At 51.9% G+C, this 18,898-nt stretch overlaps 1 protein-coding gene across 3 annotated transcripts in view; it reads left to right on the top strand.

The window, feature by feature from the left end:
• Nucleotides 1–18,898, top strand: part of LOC129564115 (pseudouridine-5'-phosphatase) — a 69,926-nt gene that overhangs the window by 27,774 nt on the left and 23,254 nt on the right. Inside the window, exons 2-4 of one of the 3 annotated variants that reach the window (XM_088834544.1) lie at nt 726–876; nt 1,056–2,699; nt 4,464–4,682. In XM_088834544.1, the coding sequence (XP_088690670.1) occupies nt 2,678–2,699; nt 4,464–4,682 (241 nt within the window). In that variant the 5' untranslated portion in view covers nt 726–876; nt 1,056–2,677. The other 2 variants (XM_088834545.1, XM_055437725.2) reach the window with 2 other exon arrangements.

Genomic DNA, 18,898 nt, shown 5'->3' with positions numbered 1-18,898 from the left:
ATCCCTAACAACCTTCCTCTTAACTCACAGATGCTCCCTAACTGCCTTCTTTTAACTCACAGAGGATCCCTCACAGCCCTCCTGTTAACTCACAGAGGATCCCTAACTGCCTTCCTCTTAACTCACAGTTCAGTTCAGTCACTCAGTCATGTCTGACTCTCTGTAACCCCATGGACTGCACACCAGGCTTCCCTGTCCATCTCCAACTCCTGGAGTTTGCTCAAACTCATGTCCATTGAGTCCGTGATGCCATCCAACCATCTCATCCTCTGTCGTCCCCTTCTTCTCCAACCTTCAATCTTTCCCAGCATCAGGGTCTTTTCAAATGAGTCAATTCTTAGCATCAGGTGGCCAAAGTATTGGAGCTTCAGCCTGAGTCCTTCCAGTGAGTATTCAGGACTGATTTCCTTTGGAATGGACTGGTAGGATCTCCTTGGTGTCGCCTTCCTATTAACTTCCAGAGGATCCCTAACCTCCCTCTGCGGAGCCGATGCTTCCCGCCCTAGGGACAGAAACCCCAGGTTGGGGAGGGAGGCCGAGGACACTCCTGCTTCCTCCAGGTGTGGTTCGGAGAGGAAGATGGGGTGTGCAGAGAAAGCAGGCCTTACCCTGCATGCTGGTCACCAGGCGTCTGCTTGAGGTGTTTTGCTGTAAAACAATGCAGGTCCTGGTCGTCCAACTGAATTATAGCGGGGAACTACCCTCCCTCCTTCCCGTCTTCATAGGGTGAAACACACACAGATACTGTCCTCAGAGGCCAGGATAAATACGTGTAAATATGTCCTCTGTGATCAGCTGGACTCAGTACCATGCAGTGGTGGAACCTCAGCCCCAGACAAAGTGGAGAGGAGATCTAACAGCTCCATGACCCTAAAGGTCAGTGTGTGCACATCCCACCACCTGGGGGCCCAGCCTGCAGCTCGCGAGGAAAACACGGGCCTCTGGACTGGGTTCGCACCCACGTCCAGTGCCCTGCTGTCTCTGCCCACCTGACCCGTTCACCTGCACTCTGAGACTGCTGCCTGAGTATTGTCTTTCCTTACCACCCCCCCCAGGACTGAGGTTCAGGTGTCCACGCGGTACTTTTCTAGCACACCGGAGGAGGGGAGCGCCCTGTGTGGCCGTGGCTCGTTGCAAACCACGTGCGAGCTTCCCATGAAAAATAACCCGGGAGCAAGGTGCCGAGCTCGGAGCTTTGGAGGCCGTGTGTGCACGGGACAGTTGGGCACGGCTGCTGTACGCTGCTTCCTTTGGATTATTTTTGTACTTTTAATGATCTTATCTAGTTCTGGCTGTGCTGGGTCTTCCCTGCTCCGTGGGCTCTTCTTCTGTAGTCATGGTGAACACGGGCTGCTTTCTGGTCGCGCTGCTCAGGTTTCTCCTGTCTCTTGTTGCAGAGCGCGGGCTCTGGGGACCTTGGGCTTCTGTCGTGGGGGCGCACGCGGGCTCAGGACTCACGGCTCACGGGCCCCGGAGCACAGGCTCAGTAGTTGCAGTGCACGGGCTGAGTCATTCACGGCATATGGGATCCTCTCAGAACAGGGATCCAACCTGTTCCTCCGGCACTGGCTGGTGGACTCTTTACCACTGAGCCACCAGGAAACAGACTGACTTCATTGGAGGAGACCCTGATGCTGGGAAAGATTGAAGGCAGGAGGAGAAGGGGACGACAGAGGATGAGATGGCTGGATGGCATCACCAACTCAACAGGCATGAGTCTGAGCAAGCTCTGGGAGTTGGTGACGGCCAGGGAGGCCTGGCGGGCTGCAGTCCGTGGGGTTGAAAAGAGTCAGACACGACGGAGCGACTGACACCACCACCACCAGAGAAGCCCACTGCTTCCTTTTATTTTAGCTTCTCGGAGAACCTTCCCCTTCAAAGCGCTGTCCCTTTCGTTGATTGTACGCTGTCATCCGCTGCTGTGCTCTTTGCCGGATCGGAGGAGTTTTAACAGTGTTGAGATCCTTGCTTATCTCACCGAAGGTTTGCGTGATTCTCATCTAAATTGTGAAGAAGAGTTAAGTGACTGCACAGTCTTCTACAGATTTATAGTCCCCCTGTTGTAGGCCTTTTATTTAAAGGAACACGGTGTAACGCGTTTTAAAAGAATGCAGCTCTATTCCGGCTTTGGAACTGGCCTTTCCTCATGCTCATTTCTTCTTCCTCCTGCACTTGGCTCATCACGAGTCGCGAGGGGGGCTCCTCGCCCGACCTCTGCTGTGTCTCCCGGCACTCTGCGTGCTTTCCAAACCCAGCGGGACTTCCTCACTCTCTTGGTGCCTGAGAAGTCTCATCAGTCTTTCTGTCCCAGCTGCTGGAAGAAAAGTGTTCACAGGAAGAAAGCAAAGTGTACACAGGCTGCCTGCCAGGCCCTGCCTCTCCACGCCTGCAGAGCCCTCCCGGTCTTGAGGGAAGCGGGATGTGCGCGAGCATTCGATATGGACAGCCTGCCTCATTGTCCCCCAGAGGCGTGGGCCAGCCCTTCCCGCTCTGCTGGGACTTCTTCAGGCAGAGGACACACAGGGAGGGGTTCTGGAAGAAATCTGAGCCTCTCAGCTTATGATCCAAACACTGGCTTCCTCCACCAAGGAGCCCAGGAGGACTTGTCTTTAAGTCTCATCCTCCTTTGTAGCAGAAAGGAAACCAAAGCAGGGATGTGTCACCCAACCCCGGGCTCATGCCTGAGCAAGGGCAGGCAGGTATGTACCAGGATGGAAATCTGATAGCTGCTGGGTAAGTGTAAGTTTTAGCCGCTTAGTTGTGCCCGACTCTTTGTGACCCCATGGACTGCAGCCCACCAGGCTCCTCTGTCCATGAGATCTTCCAGGCAAGGATACTGGCGTGGGTTGTCATTTCCTTCTCCAGGGGATCTTCCCAACCCAGGGATCGAACCCGGGTCTCCTGCGCTGCAGAGGGATTCTTTACCGACTGAGCTTCAAGGGATCTGCTTGTTGTGTGTCTCTTACGGTGCCCTCCTCCCACACACCGTCTCCCCAAATCCAGCCCTCCAGCCCATGGTAGAAAAGCAAGGACCCAGATAGTTAAAGCAGTGAAGATGAGTTTGTACTTGATAGGCAGCTATAGGTGCTTTTGCTTTGAAAAGCAGAGGAGAAAGCACAGGCGTTCTCTGCTGTTGCTCCTTGCCCAAGGCTGGGCCCTGCTGCTACCGCCCAGTGTCCAGGGCCCGTTTCTAGGAAGCGGGCTGCAGGCAGCGGGGACCAGCCAGAGCAGGGTGGGTGGGGAAGGGCAGGTCAGCTGCTTGGAGATGCTGCCTTGGGCTGGGGTGGCTGGGGGTGGTCTCCTGGGCCGGAGCCCTTCCTCGCAGAGTGTTGAATCCAGTTACCTTGCAGGGAAACCCCGCCGCTACTGCTGCAGGATGGCTGGGGGTGGGCGGCGGAAACGGAGAACACAGGACTTGAGCCTTCCGCCTGGGAGCTGCAGGCAGGCGTCTGTGCTCACACAGGGGCTTCGTTCAGAGCCGCAGCCGCGTCCGCACGCTCCCGCCGTGGTGATTCCAGGGGGCGCGGAGCACTCGGTCGGGCCCTCGTGGTTGAGGCCCTGCACACAGACTGCAGGGTGCACACTCGCAGGTGCTCCATCAGGACGCCAAGTCTCACTAGTGGTCAGGCTCAGCAGAACGTACCTGTCAGCGGAAAAGACGCTTGAACCGTAAGGCAGACATTTCGGGGTTTCCCTGGTGGGTCAGCGGTAAAGAATCCGCCTGCACTGTGGGACACGAAGGCTCGATCCCTAGGTCTGGAAGATCCCCTGGAGGAGGAAATGACAACCGACTCCAGTATTTTTTTTTTTTTAATCTGAATAATTTATTTTTGTGTGCACTGGCTCTGTTACCGCGCAGGATTTTTTCTAGTTGGCGGAGAGCGGTGGCCTACTGTGTAGATGTGGTTCGTGGGCTCTCTCTGCTGAGCACAGGCTCTAGAGAGCACACAGGCTTTAGCAGTTGCGAAACAGGGTGCATTAGTTACAGCTCCCGGGCTCTGGAGCCCAGTCTCGGTTAGTAGGTGGCTCAGGGCTTTAGTGGCTCCGAGGTAGGTGGGATCTTCCCAGATCGGGGATTGAACCCATGTCCCCTCCACTGGCAGGCGGATTCTTTCACCACTGAGCCACCAGGGAGGCCCCCACTCCAGTATTCGTGCCTGGAGACTCCCACGGACAGGGGGGCCTGGCGGGCCACGGTCCACGGGAGCGGGGCATTGGACGCAGCTGCGCACAGACAGACTTCCTTTCCCTCCCACCCTGTAAGGTTCCAGAGCTGCAGAGGGCAGGCCGCCGGGGCAGCGTCTGGGCCTCCGAACCCGCCAGCGCTTCCCCTACGTCCACGCCCCCGCACCGCACCCCCCAGAGCTGTCTGCTCCGGACGCGGGCTCTGCGCGCCGTGAACACATCCCAGGGATGAACGCATCCCTCAACGCCGCTGTGTTTCCCCCCCCTCTTCTCCGCAGATACCGAGCGGCTCTACTCGGCCGTGTTCGAGGACATCTGCGGGCGCTACGGGAAGAAGTACAGCTGGGAGGTGAAGTCGCTGGTGATGGGCAAGAAGGCGCTGGAGGCGGCCCAGCTGATCAGAGACACGCTGCGGCTCCCGATGTCCGCGGAGGAGCTGGTGGAGGTGAGCCAGGCCAAGCTGAAGGAGGCCTTCCCCACGGCCGCGCTCATGCCAGGTGAGGTCCCCCGAGCGCGCTTGGGGCCCTGAGCCAGCCGCTCTCAGCCTGCCGCCGGGCGCGCTAGCATTCTCTTCCTTGATGACCCCTCGGAAGATCCCCTTCCTGGTAAGGCTCAGAGGGACTCGGTACAGACGTTGGAGCATGCTGGCACGTGCTGTGGGCTTTCACCGGTGGCCCAGTGGAAGAGAACCCGCCCTCCAGTGCGGCGGACTCAGGTTCCATCCCGCGGCCGGGTGGATCCCCTGGAGGAGGCGTGGCCACCCACTCCGGGGTTCTCGCCTGGAAAATGCCACGGATAGAGGAGCCTGGCGAGCTAGAGTCCATGCAGTCACAAAAGAGTTGGATGTGACTCAGTGACTAAACAATAACCACATCATGTGCTTGTCATTTTTAACGTTTCTTAATATACGTTCCTCTCACGGATTCCTGAGGTCCGGAAACATTTGCATTTTGTTTGTCTCAGTGTGACCTGGAGATCTCGTTCCTGAGAGAATTGCTTCCGAGTTTCAAATAGGTGGCTTTTGCTTTTCACAATCAGATAGAGAATTCATGTTTCAGCACCTGTGCAAACTTGAACATGATGATAGGCAAGCAGCTAAATCTCCCTAAAGAAGTTTAAAAGAAAAACCACCTTATTTTAAGAAGTTAAAGGCATAATTCAGTTCTAACGTGTCTGTTTGTGTGGCCTTTACTTGTTTTCGTTTGAGAGGAAAGATGACTTTTCTCCCCTGGGGCTTGTTAGCTGAAGAGGGGGCAACAGAACTGCCTGCTATTTCTTACTATAAGTGAGAAGGTCAACAATGTTCTAGGTTTCAGGGACAAAAATGGCTTAAAAATGGAGTGTTATTTTAAGATTCTTCTAGGAAGAAAGGTGAATTACTCAGTCTTCACAATTCCTGGTGCTCAGGGAGAAAAAAGTTTACAGTCACAGCGGTAATTTTGGATTCAAAATGGTATTAACATGAGTCACAGTCATTTTTGAAACATGTGTAATTATCTACATTTATACATATATCCAGAGGGGCAGATTGAATATCCCCTGGAACTAGTGAATTTCCTGGAAAGGACCCTGCTATTACTGCTGCCTGGTGTTACAAAGAAACCGTGTGGGCTGTTTTTGGATTACACACACACACACCCCTACACACACGCACCTGTATGTCACAGATACATACACGTGAATGTCACACATGTTACACAGGCACATGCAAACATGTCACACAAACACGTCACGCACGTATGTCACGCATACACACATATGTCACGTAAATACACACACACGCGTCTCAGCATATGAGCACAAGCATCGTGATACACGCTCCCTCTACCAGCTGCCTTTCTGGGCCGTTTGCACACGTTGGAATGCTAACGAGCTTTAATGATGGAAGCACAGCTAGCAATAAATGTCGCAAGAAGTCCTTAGCTCAAAGTTCACCATCTTACCATTGTTAAGTGTGGCAGTTGAGCATTAAGAATGTTCGGATGGTTGTGTAACCAGCAACGGCATCCGTCTCTCTCAACGTTTCACCTTGCGGAGCTGAAACTGTATGCCCAGTAAACCCTAACCTCCATCCCTTCCTGTCTCTCTCTCTCTGCTCCGCTCCGGGGACCTCCCTTCTGCTTTCTGTCTCTGAATTTGAACTACTCTGGGTCTCTCACATGGCACTGGTGTTAAACAGCCCTACCAGTGCAGGAGACACAGGTTCGGTCTGTGGGTCGGGAAGATCCCCTGGAGAAGGAAACAGCAAACCCACTCCAGCATCCTTGCCTGGAGAATGCCGTGGACAGAGGAGCCTGGCGGGCTGCAGTCCGCGGGGTCGCAGTCAGACGTGCCTGAGCGAGCACACACGCACAGGAGTCTCATACAGTGTGTGTCCGTTTGTGACCAACTTCGAGCTCCATCAGTGCTTTCACTTCACACGTAGTAGCATGGGACAGGATTCTCTCCCCTTGCAGAGAGAAGTGGGACAGGAGTCTCTCCCCTTGAAGACCGAATCATACTCCATTGTATGCATGGACCTCATGCTTATCTGTTCATCCGTGGATAAATACTTGGGTTGCTTCCGCCTCTTGGCTACTGTGAAAGACACTGCTGTGAACACGTGTATAGAAATACCTCTTCAAGACCTTGCTTTTATTTATTTATTTATCTATCTTTTTGGTGGGGGTACAGTCCCAGAAATGCAGTTTTCGAATTATAAGGTGATCCTGTTTGTAGTGTTTTGAGGGTCCCCCCGACTGTTTTGTATACTGGCTGTGTCATTGTATTTTCCCTCCTGCAGTCCACAAGGGTTCGAGTTTCTCCACATTTTCACCAACTCTGGTTATTTTCTCCCTTTTTGATAGGAGCCGTCCTAATGTGCGTGAAGCCATTATCTCTTGGCTTTGAATTTCTTGAATAATTAATGACACAGAGCGTTGTTTCTTGCTGTTAGCCATTGGTGTCTCTTTTTTTGAGAAATGTTTATTCAAGTCCTTTGCCCATTTTTTGATAGTTTTCTTTTTTTTTTGAGTCCTAGGAATTCTTCATATAATAAATTCTAGATAAAAACCACTTATCAGCTACGTGGTTTGCAGTATCTCCTTCCGTTTCAAAGGCTGCTTCTTCACTGTGTTGAGTGTGTCCCCTGATACCCAGAGCTTGTTAAGTTTGATGTACTGCCATTGACTATTTCTGTTCTTGCTTGCGTTTTTAGTGTCATAGCCAAGAGTTAAAAAAAAAAAAAGATCCTGTGTCATAATGCCTTCTTTCTCTTGTCTTTTAGGAATTTTGTCGTTTTAGCTCTGACCTTTTGGAGAAGGCAATGGCAAGCCACTCCAGTACTCTTGCCTAGAAAATCCCACGGACGGAGGAGCCTGGTAGGCTGCAGTCCATGGGGTCCCTACGAGTCAGACATGACTGAGCGACTTCACTTTCACTTTTCACTTTCACACATTGGAGAAGGAAATGGCAACCCACTCCAGTGTTCTTGCCTGGAGAATCCCAGGGATGGGAGAGCCTGGTGGGCTGCCATCTATGGGGTCACACAGAGTCGGACACGACTGAAGTGACTTAGCGGTAGCAGCAGCAGCTCTGACCTTTAGGCCTTTAATCCATCTTATATTAATTTTTGTATATGGTATAAGAGTCCAGCTTTGTTCTTTCCATGTGGATATCCATGCTCCCCAAACACACTTTGTTGAAGAGACTGTCCTTTTCCCCACTGAGTTATTGTTGAAAGATCAACTGGGCATCATATGTGTGAAGAGTTATTTGCAGGCTCTCTGTTCTGTTCTATTCGTCTATATGTCTGTCTGTATGTCAGCACCAAACTGTTTCGATTGCCATACCTTTGTAATATGTTTTGAAACCTGGAAGTGTGAGATTCTCCAAGTGTGTTCTTCTTTTCCAAGATAGTGTATGGCTATTCAGGTTCCACTGAGTCCATATAAATGTTGTCATTGATTTCTGTATTTCAACAGAAAGTGCCGTTGGAATTTTGGTATGGATTCCTCTGAATCTGTAGACCATTTTGGGTACTGTGGGCACTATAAAGATTGTCAAATCTTCCGGCCCGTGGACATGGGATGTCTTTGAATTTATTCGTGTCTTCCTTAGTTTCTTTTTTTTTTTAATTTATTTTATTGGAGGCAAATTACCTTACATTAATATATTGGTTGGTTTTGCCATACATTGACACGAATCCGGCCCGGGTGTACACGTGTTCCCTTTCTTGAACCCCCCTCCCACCTCCCTCTTCCCCATATCCTCCTTCCAGGTCATCCCCGTGCACCAGCCCCAAGCATCCTGTATCATGCGTCGAACCTGGACTGGTGATTCATTTCACATATGATAATATACATGCTACAGTGCCATTCTCCCCAATCATCCCACCTTCACCCTCTCCCGCAGAGTCCCAAAGCCTGTTCTATACACCTATGTCTCTTTTGCAGGCTCGTATACAGGGTTCAGGTTACCATCTTTCTAAATTCCATATATATGCGTTAGTATACTGTACTGATGTTTTTCTTTCTGGCTTACTTCACTCTGTATAATAGGCTCCTTAGTTTCTTGTAGCAGTATTTTGTAGTTTCAGCATTACAGGCCTTTCACTTTCTTTTATTTCTCTTTGACGCAGTTGTCAGTGGATTTATTTAAATGTTCGTGTCATATTTTTCATTGTTTAATGTGTAGAAATACAGCTGACTTTTGTATGTTCATTTTTGTCATCTGCAGTGTTGCTGAAGTTTATTAATAGTGCTAATACTCTTATGTATATGTGTGGAATCTTGAGAGTTTTCCACGTTTAAGATGACTTTGTGTGCAAACAGGTGACTTCATTTCTTCCTTTCCAATGTGGATGTCTTTTATTTCGCCTCCTTGCCTGGTTGCTCTGGCTAGGACTTACAGTGCTGTGTGAAATAAAAGCAACAGGAGAAAGCATTGTTTTCTTATTCCTGATTGCAGAGAAAAAGCTTTCAGCCTTTTAACGTTGAGTATGGTGTTAGCTATGGAATTTTTGTATATGGCTTTTATTATGTTGAGGTACTTTTCTTTTATTCCTAGTTTGAGTGTTTATATCATGAAAGGGTGTTGAGTTTTTTCCAAATGCTTTTTTTTTGCATCAGTTGAGATGGTCCTTTGGGTTTCGTTCTTCATTTTGTTAATACGGTGTGTCACATTGATTTTTCTATGTTGAACCATCCTTAAGACTCTAGGAATAAATCCCCCTTCTTCACGGTGTAGAAGAATCCTCTTAATGTGCTATTTAAATGAGGTTGCTAGTATCTTGTTGAGTGTGTTTGCCTCAGTTTCTTGTCGTTTCTTTGTTTGGCTTTGGTGCCAGGGTAATGCTGGCCTGATGGGATGAGTTTGGGAGTGTATCGTCCTCTTTTAACTGTGAGGAAGAGTTTGAGTACTATTGGTGGTAATTCTTTACAGTCTGGTGGAACTCTCCGGTGAATCCATTTGGTCCTGTTTTCCTTGTCGGACGGCTTCCGATTACTGAATTGATCTCCGTAATACTTAGAGGTTTGAACAGACTTTCTTTTTGCTTTGATCTCTAGCTTGTATATTTCTAGCAATTCATCTGTTTCTTGCAGGCTATTCATTGTGTTTGCTTACAGGTTTTCACATTATTCTCTTTGAATCCATTTTATTTTTGTCGTTGGTTTTAATGTACTTGCTTTCATTTCTGATTGTATTTATGAGCCTGGTTTTGTTTTGTTTTTTTCTTCGCTAATCCAGCTAAGTCTATATCTTTGACATGGAGTCTCTTGCATTGCTTAACATACAAAGCACCCTTGATGGTTTAGGCACGCAAATATCCTCTTTCTTTATCCACCCAAGCCTTTCAAGTGGTTTTCCTTCCAGAATTTTTGTGTTTTGTTTTTTTTTCCTAAGATATACTTGAGACATGGTGGTTCTGGTTTAGGCACTAAGCTGTATCCGACTCTTGGATAACCACATGTCTTATAACCCACTGGGCTCCTCTGTCGATAGGCCTTCCCAGGCAAGAACACTGGAGTGTGTTGCCCTTTCCTTCTCCAGGGGATCTTCCCAACCCAGGGAACCAATCCATGTCTCCTGCTTGGCAGGCAGATTCTTTCCCACTGAGCCACTAGGGAAGCCCATACTTGAGATATATTCTACCACAGTTCCAAGAAAATGATGTCTTATCCAGCTAGCCTGGTAGTTTGGCTGGAATGCCATCAAGCCCATATTGTGAAGTCTACTTGGTGATCCAGTCCATGCAGTATCTCCTCCTGGCTTTCCCAGTGACCAGGTGTTATTTAAATGATCCCTCATCCCGGGTAATCAGTGAAGAGAACTGAACCCCAAAACCAGCTCCAGCATAGAAATGAGACGAGAACTTGTTCCCCCTAGTCAGTTTAGTCCTGCTGAAGTCTCCTGGAAGACCTCTTTGTCTCTGCACACGTCACCTGCCAGTCACAGACGCAGGAAGGACAGAAATCTAGTTTCCACTCAGACGTGCCGCACCCCCGAGTTCCCATCTGTGCCGCCTCCCTCCCATCACCTCTTGTATGTGAGCCAAAGCTGAGTCCCGCCGCAAAGGCAGCCTCCCGGCCCTGGAGTCCAGGGAGCGGTGACCGTAGCCAGCAACAGTGACCACTGCCCTCTCTCCAGATCCAGGTGTTCCTCTTGTCCCCTTGCCGCTTTGATTCCGTCACGCAGCTCAGGATGATAGAGGTGGGGCCCTTGACTTCCGTTTCTTTTCCCTCTGCAGGTGTTTTCTGGGGGGGGCATTTTCGGCTGGGGGAAGGCAGCTTGAGCCCATGAGAGAAAGGAACCTATCTCTAGAGAGGGTGTATTATGAATTCCATGTCCTTCATTTTGGAGAAGGAAATGGCAGTCCACTCCAGCATCGTTGCCTGGAGAATCCCCACGGACAGGAGGGCTATAGTCCACGGGGTCGCAGAGAGTCGGACACAACTGAGCAATTCACACAGACGTCCCTCATGACGCAGCTCTGCCTTCAGGTGAGCGCTGTGGCCTGGCAGGTCCTTAGTGCGGCAGGGAGTGCAGGTTGCCGGGGAAACAGGCCCCGCCCTAGTGATGTGGGAGGTCTGCCTGGGCCGTCACCAGGGTGACCGGCCCCTGATTATGAGGTGGGGGCGGCTCTGCCTGGGTCTCACCTCATGGAGGGTCGGGCTGGCCCATGCGGCTTGGAGGCTAGCCACGAGTGACTTGATTACCTTCTCATTAGCTGTGGACATCTCTCTTTAAAATCAGCCGTGGATGTTCTAGGAGGGAAGTACATTTTTTTTTTTAAGCTTTTTATTTTATATTGGGATATAGCTGATTAACAATGTTGTGATAGTTTCAGGTAGACAGCAAAGGCACTCAGCCATATGTATCCTTTCTCCCGCAAACTCCCCTCCCATCCAGGCTGCCACATGACATTGAGCAGAGTTCCCTGTGCTGGACAGGTCTTTGCTGGTTCTCCATGTTAAATATAGCAGTGTGTCCATGTCCATCCCAAACTCCCTAACTATCCCTTCTCCCATCCTTCCCCCTGGGAACCATAAGGTTATTACAGAGGATTGAGCAGAGTTCCCTGTGCTGTCCAGCAGGTCCTTGCTGGTTCTCCATGTTAAACACAGCAGTGTGTCCATGTCCATCCCAAACTCCCTAACTGTCCCTTCCTGCCATCAGGACGGAAGTACTTTTGCCCAGTATGCCCTGTAAGCATTTTCCACATCCCTTAGTGATAAAATATAGAATGTAAATCAGCCAAGGGTCTAATTATTTTCTGAGAATAGACATCTTCTTAACTGTGGCAAAAGTTTTAAACCAAAAAAAAAAAAGAAATACTGAAATGTTTGTGGTTTTACATAGGAAAAATTTTGACATGGAATGTAAGGAAACCATCAGAACAGTGTTCCCCATGAAGGGTGCTGGTAACCTCCAGTGTATTTTTTTTTTAATTATCGGTTTTTAATTTAAAAAATTATCTCTTTAGTTTCGCCGCCGCTAGGTCTTCGTTGCTGTGTGTGGGCTTTGTCCAGCAGAGGCGAGCAGAGGCTACTGATTGTGATGTGGGTGATTCTTACTGCGGTGTGGCTTCTCTTGTTGAGAACGAACTCTATGGCTTACTTGTCCCACAGCCTGTGGGGTCTTTCTTCCCCAGGCAGGGGTGGAACCCCTGAGCCCTGCGTGGGCAGAGGGGTTTGTCACCCCTGGACCACCAGGAAAGTCTACCTCTCCCTGTATTGTGGAGCAGATTGCTTCAGTCACGGGTTCTTGGAGATGTATGCCGGTACTGTGTTTTGGCATCATTTAAGCAGGAGTGAGTTGGTTGGGAAGGCCAGTAAATAAAGTCGGTGGTTTTAATGGTATGAACCCCCTGAGAAGGTCTCTTGTCGCCGTGGCTCTTTGCCTTTCCTGCTCTTTTTCCCTGGGGGTGGGGACTAGGGGGGGATTTCCCACGGGAAAGCCCAGGACGTGGCTCCGGGCCCGTGGAGTGGAATGGGACAAGACCCTGCCCAGGACTGCCGGCCCGCGCGCGCAGCCCTGCGACACGGGCCCCTCGGGAGCGCAGGGCCACCTCCAGCGTGGCGTGTGGCCTGTGTGTCGCCCGTGGGGACAGGTCCCAGGTGGAGACAGGCCTCACTCGGATAGGTCCTCTCCGGGGCTCGGAAATCACTCAAGCCAGGACAGGCTTGGGATTTGCTCATGTTCCTCTCGGGAGCTCCCGGAAGACTACAGCGCAGCCGCCCAGCGGGTCCACCCGAACCCACTTCTTCTTGGCCAGGCGCCCGAGCCTCACGTCTGTTCCCGCCCGTCTGCCTTTTGCTTTTCTGTTTAGCTCCTCATTTGTCTGCTGCCTTTAGGCCCCCGTGGCCATCAGCCGGTGTGCCCGTCTCCCGCCACCCTACTTTGTGCATACACCTTCCAGCACCCTGGCAGGAAGGCACTGGCTTTCTCAGGGCCACTCTGTACCGTCCTTCTTCCTTTACTGAACCCCCGTGTGCCCTGCTGCTGAGTGGGTGCTCAGGGAGACACGGAAGAAAGGTCTCCTCCACGCAGTCCACAGTCACGGGAGGACACACGCATCTCACTTCAGCTCAGCCGATCAGGCGTGTCTGGCTCTGCGACTCCATGGACCGCAGTATGCCAGGCCTCCCTGTCCATCACCATCTCCCTGAGCTTCCTCAAACTCGTGTCCTTCGATTCGTAGAGTTGACTAAAATGTCTTCATCTTTTTTGTCTTACATATAAATAAATTTCAGGTCTTATAAGATCAGTTCAGTTCAGTCGCTCAGTCATGTCTGACTCTTTGTTAAACCATGCACTACACAGTCTGTGGAATTCTCCAGGCCGGAATACTGGAGTGGGTGGCCGTTTCCTTTTCCAGGGAATCTTCCCAATCCAGGGATCGAACCCAGGTCTCCTGCATTGCAGGCAGATTCTTTACCAACGGAGCCACCAGGGAAGCCCCATTACTTACTGTTTAACAGAGATTCCCAGGTGGTGCTAGTGGTAAAGAACCTTCCTGCTAGGTTCGACCCCTGGGTCGGGAAGATCCCCTGGAGGAGGGTATGGCAACCCACTCCAGTATTCTTGCCTGGAGAATCCCACAGACAGAGGAGCCTGGCGGGCTACAGTCAGTCCATGGGGTCGCAAAGAGTCAGACACGACTGAATTGGCTTAGCACGGACACACTGTTTAGCCATTCAGGGTGCCTCTTTGCAGACCGTTTCTTAGGATACCTCTCTGATGCATGTATGCACACATACACATCCCTTAAAGTAATTAAAAAAAAAAATCACCAACATCCAAAGCAAGTACTTGACACATAGAATGAAAATCCTGAAATATTTAAATTACATTGCTTGGCCTTTTTTATACGAAGAGACAGGTGTTAAGCAAGTGGGAACTTTTTTTGCTTTTTTGGCTTGTATATGAGGTGAGTCTCCTTTATGACCCTGAGGAGCGTCAGGGACTAGCTGAGAGTCAGGTCCTCCGTGTGTTCGTAAGTGTGCCTGCTTGTCAGCCTCAGGTTGTTTTAGCACCTACACTTTCCAGGTGATGCTCTACAGTCCTGCCAGGTTTAAGTAAGCTGCCCAGAGACGCTCAGAGCTGGCCTCTGACTGGTAGGGGCTCCAGCGTGCAGAGCTGCCGTGTTTCCAGGGAAAGATTTGGAGAACAGGCCCCTCAAAGGCAATGACGACTCGTAGGAAGAGTCCCCTTCCAGGCTGCGCCGCGCCCCAGAGCCTGAAATTTCCACCCGCCCCACTCTTGAGGGGGGCTTCCCTGGTGGCTCAGACGGTAAATGATCCTGCCTGCAACGCGGGATCCCTGGATCAGAAAGATCCACCCTTGAGGTGGCGCCAGTGGTGACGAACCCCCCTGCCAGTACAGGAGATGAAAGAGACTCAGGTTCGATCTGTGGGTTGGGAAGATCCCCTGAAGGAGGGAATGACTGCCCGCTCCAGTATTCTTGCCTGCAGAATCCCAGGGACAGAGGAGCCTGGCGGGCTATAGTCCAGGGAGTCGCAAGCAGTCAGACACCACAGTTGAAAGGAGAGTGGCCCTCAGGGTGAGTCAGCAGGAGGTCATCCCCTTTATCTGCCCCGGAATGTGAGCTCGCAGCCTGTGGTCATGCCGTTCCAAAGCGACTGAGTAGAAATCCATAATGAGGTTACAATGCAGGCATTGCTCAGGGTGCCCTTTGAGGGAGCAGAGGTGTCAGTGCAGCATTGGGATGTTGTTTCGGGGGGGTCCAAAGAGCTCTGGTGCCATAGTCCTTTCTGTCTCCGCACAGACGGGAATTCAGAGAGAGCAAAGTGGTAGATACGACGTGGCTAATTAGAATAAGACGCCTGTGAGGTTTGCCAGCAGGAAGAGAAGGCTTGCCGCGCCTCGAGAAGTTGGCGGGCCACAAGTGTATAACCAAAAGAAAAGCAGGGAGGAGGAGAAGACCACCTTTGTCCTTATTCTTGAGTAGATGTCACGCTTCCATCATCAGCTCCTCCTCCAGGGGGAGGGGAGTTTTCTTGTCTTGCATGGCCAAGCTGTTGCACAGAGTTGTTTTTTCATGTGTGCAGAGCATGACGAAGTCACTGAGCTCACTGGGCAGGCTGTGGGCCTCATGCCACCATCCTTTTATTGTCTGGGGGCAAGTCTCCTGCTTCAGTCGCATGGTTTTGCTGCTAAGCTTCAATGGCTTGGCCACCTGATGCAAAGGACTGACTCACTGTAAAAGACCCTGATGCTGGGAAAGATTGAGGGCAGGAGGAGAAGGGGACAACAGAGGATGAGATGGCTTGATGGCATCACTGACTCAGTAGACATGAGTTTGAGCAAACTCCAGGAGTTGGTGATGGACAGGGAGGCCTGGCGTGCTGCAGTCCATGGGGTCGCAGAGTCGGACAACTTAACTGAGGTAGAGAATGTCTCCAGGATCAGACCTTAAAAGACAGGCTTGCAGTTCCTTATTTCAACTTAGATTCTAAGTACATTGAACCTTGGTCAGGAGTCCATGAGGGAACCTGTGTGCTTTTGGTGACCACGCATTGCTGCTGCTGCTGCTGCTAAGTCACTTCAGTCGTGTCTGACTCTGTGTGACCCCATTATCCCCCAAATGTCTCTTTGCTGATGCTGGGATAGATTGACTGCAGGAGGAGAAGGGGACAGCAGAGGATGAGATGGCTGGATGGCATCACCGACTCGATGGACATGAGTTTGAGCAAGCTCCGGGAGTTGGTGATGGACAGGGAGGCCTGGCGCGCTGCAGTCCATGGGGTCGCAAAGTCTGACACGACTGAGTGACTGAACTGAGTGAAGCCTGCTTGGTTTTGTGGTTAAGCAGCTCTCCTTTCTTGAGTGATCATTTAACATACGGGGTCTCCCATATTTTTTGCGCTTCCAGTCCGCTCGTGGGGCTAACTGTCTAATCGCCTGCTTTGTCCGTGCACTCTGCCCCCGTCATCGGGAGTCCTGCTTTGAGAACCTGCTCCTATAGGTCGCCGCCCCCTTGCATCTCCTGGCTGGCATTCCAGTGGAGAGATCTGGTCTCGGGGTCCGAGGTGGCAGCTGGAGGTTCTGGGGGCTTCTTCCTACCGCTGCCAAGAGCCGGGGCTCCAGTGTTGTTCCCGTGTTATGTGTGTCTCCTGTTTCTTTCCTGAGCTCTGTGCTTGATGGCTAACAGTTTGTCAAAATGTTGCCAGCACATGTTCCTATTTGCAGTCATGAGCTATGACCTCTTCTCATAATCACGGCCCCCCGTTTCTAACCTCCACCACGAGGTCTCCTACCTTGGGTCCGTTTCATCAGTTTCCTGTGGCTGACGTACCAAATGACCACAGACAACAGAAATGCACGCACTCACAGCCCTGGAGACCGGAAGGCTGAGGTCAAGGTGTGCGCAGGGCCACAGTCCCTCCAGAGGCTCCAGGGGAGGCTCCTCCCCGCCTCTTGCAGCTTCTGGGGGCTCCAGGCGTCCGTCCCTGGGCTGGTGGCTGCCTCCCTCCGTCTCCACGTGGCTTCTTCTCTGTGTGCATTGCCCCTTCCTCTCTAGTGAGGACACCAGTTACTAAGGGCTCCAGTTGCTGTGTTAGGAACGTCTGTGGGTCTGTCCGAGTTCATATAGTTGAAGTCCTGACCCGCAGTGTTACTGCATTTGGAGCTGACCCGATTGAGGGGTGGTGAGCTCATGAGGGAGGTGCCCCAGGAATGGGATTAGCGCCCTTCTGCGAGAGGCCCCTCAGAGCTCGCTCACTCCCCCAACCCCCCACATCAGGACACAGGGTAGGTGGCTGTGAGCCAGGAAGAGGGCCCGCTCAGGACACACTGGGTATGCGGGCACCTTGGTCTCGATTGCAGCCTGCAGACCTGTGAGAAACAGATTTCCGTGTTTACATACCAGCCAGGCCGGTGGGGCTGTATGACAACAGCTGGAACCAAGCAAGATACACGTCACTGGTTTGAGCATGCCTGCGTGCGTTGTTTAGTCGCGTATGGCTCTCTCTTAACCCCCATGGACCGTAGCCCACCAGGCTCCTCTGTCCATGGGGTCTCCAGGCAAGAATACTGCAGTGGGTTGGCATTTTCTTCTTGAGGGAAATCTTCCCGACCCAGGGATCCAACCTGAATCTCCTCTGTCTCCCGCGTTGGCAGGCAGATTCTTTACCGCCTAGCCAACTGGGAAGTCCTACTGGGTTTAGGGCTGACCCTAAATCCATGCTGATCTCATTCTGGAGGTCCTTCATCACCTCTGCACAGACCCTCCTCGTCCCAGGTCAGTTCAGTTCAGAAGCACCAGGGGTAAGGACCTTCACCTCTAGACCCACGTCCCAGGTCAGTTCACGGTCACAAACCCCAGGGGTGAGGACCTCACATCTGCTCAGACCCTCATTATCCCAGGTCAGTTCATGGTCAGAAACCCCAGGGGTGAGGACCTTACCCCTGCTCAGACCCTCATGTCCCAGGTCAGTTCACGATCAGAAACCCCAGGGGTGAGGACCTTACCCCTGCTCAGACCCTCATTGTCCCAGGTCAGTTCACGGTCAGAAACCCCAGGGGTGAGGACCTCACCTCTGCTCAGACCCTCATTGTCCCAGGTCAGTTCACGGTCAGAAACCCCAGGGGTGAGGACCTCACCTCTGCACAGACCCTCATGTCCCAGGTCAGTTCATGGTACAAACCCCAGGGGTGAGGACCTTCATTTCTACACAGACTCTCGTCCCAGGTCAGTTCATGGTCAGAAACCCCAGGGGTTAGGACCTCACCTCTGCACAGACCCTTGTCCCAGGTGAGTTCACGTTCACGTTCAGAACACCAGGGGTGAGGACCTGACGTCTCTTTTGGGGCCCACCACTGGACCCACCACCGCCCTTGAAGGCATCCCCTGTGACCTGTTCCACGCTGGTGCCAGCCTGTCACCTCCCAGGCAGTGGCACGGTCACCGTCTAGGAGAATGGGTCTCCCTTCCCCCCGGGGGCTGCGAGGAGGAGGGACCAAGCCTCGTGTCCAGGAATGCTTAGGTTGGAGGTCAGGGCTGGCCAGCCCGCTCCCGGCAAACCCCGTGCCAGGACGGGCGTGGTGTCTGCTCTCCCCCCGGGTGGTTCCATCAGCCGAGCCCCCACGCCGCCGCCTCCCCGCAGGACTCTAGTCTCCACGGCTGCTCTGCGGTCCCGAGATGCATGCTGAACCTGTCCCTGAGTGGTGTTGTCTCCCTGCCCCGGGTCTTCTCCGCTCCCAACCACAGCGCGTCTCTGGGTTCAGGGCAGCAGCCGAAAGAACCCGTGTCCCCTGTCGACCTTCTCTGCACGTGTGCATGTGCAGACCCACTTTCCTGGCTCTTCCGCGTGCAGACCTAAGACCCACTTTCCTGGCTCTTCTGCGTGCAGACCCACTTTCCTAGCTCTTCCGTGTCTCTCCTCAGCAGCCCGAAGCCTCTCGGATGAAGTCAGGCAGAAACACCTCTCAGCATCGCTGATCCTCGACGGTTCTCCTTTCCTTCCCTGTAGATCAGTCCTGGGAGTGCTCATTCTTTGTAGCAAGAGCTATCTGTGTGTGCCGGCCCTGAAACCCACTTGAGCACACCGAGGCTACCAGCTGTCTGCTGCCTGCGTTTCATTTATGTACCTAATTAACGAGCTTCTGTGCAGAACAGAAGTCCCGTCATGTTTCTAGTCTTTTTGGTCGCAGAGAGACTAGGAAAAAGTCAGCGGATGGTATTTAAAGGACACAGAAGGTTTTGAAGGGA

This window comes from Moschus berezovskii, chromosome Y, assembly GCF_049115385.1.
Source record: "Moschus berezovskii isolate FMDL1 chromosome Y, NW_MosBer_1.0, whole genome shotgun sequence".
Classification (NCBI taxonomy): Eukaryota; Metazoa; Chordata; class Mammalia; order Artiodactyla; family Moschidae; genus Moschus; species Moschus berezovskii.
This window is presented reverse-complemented; position numbering and strand designations above follow the sequence as displayed.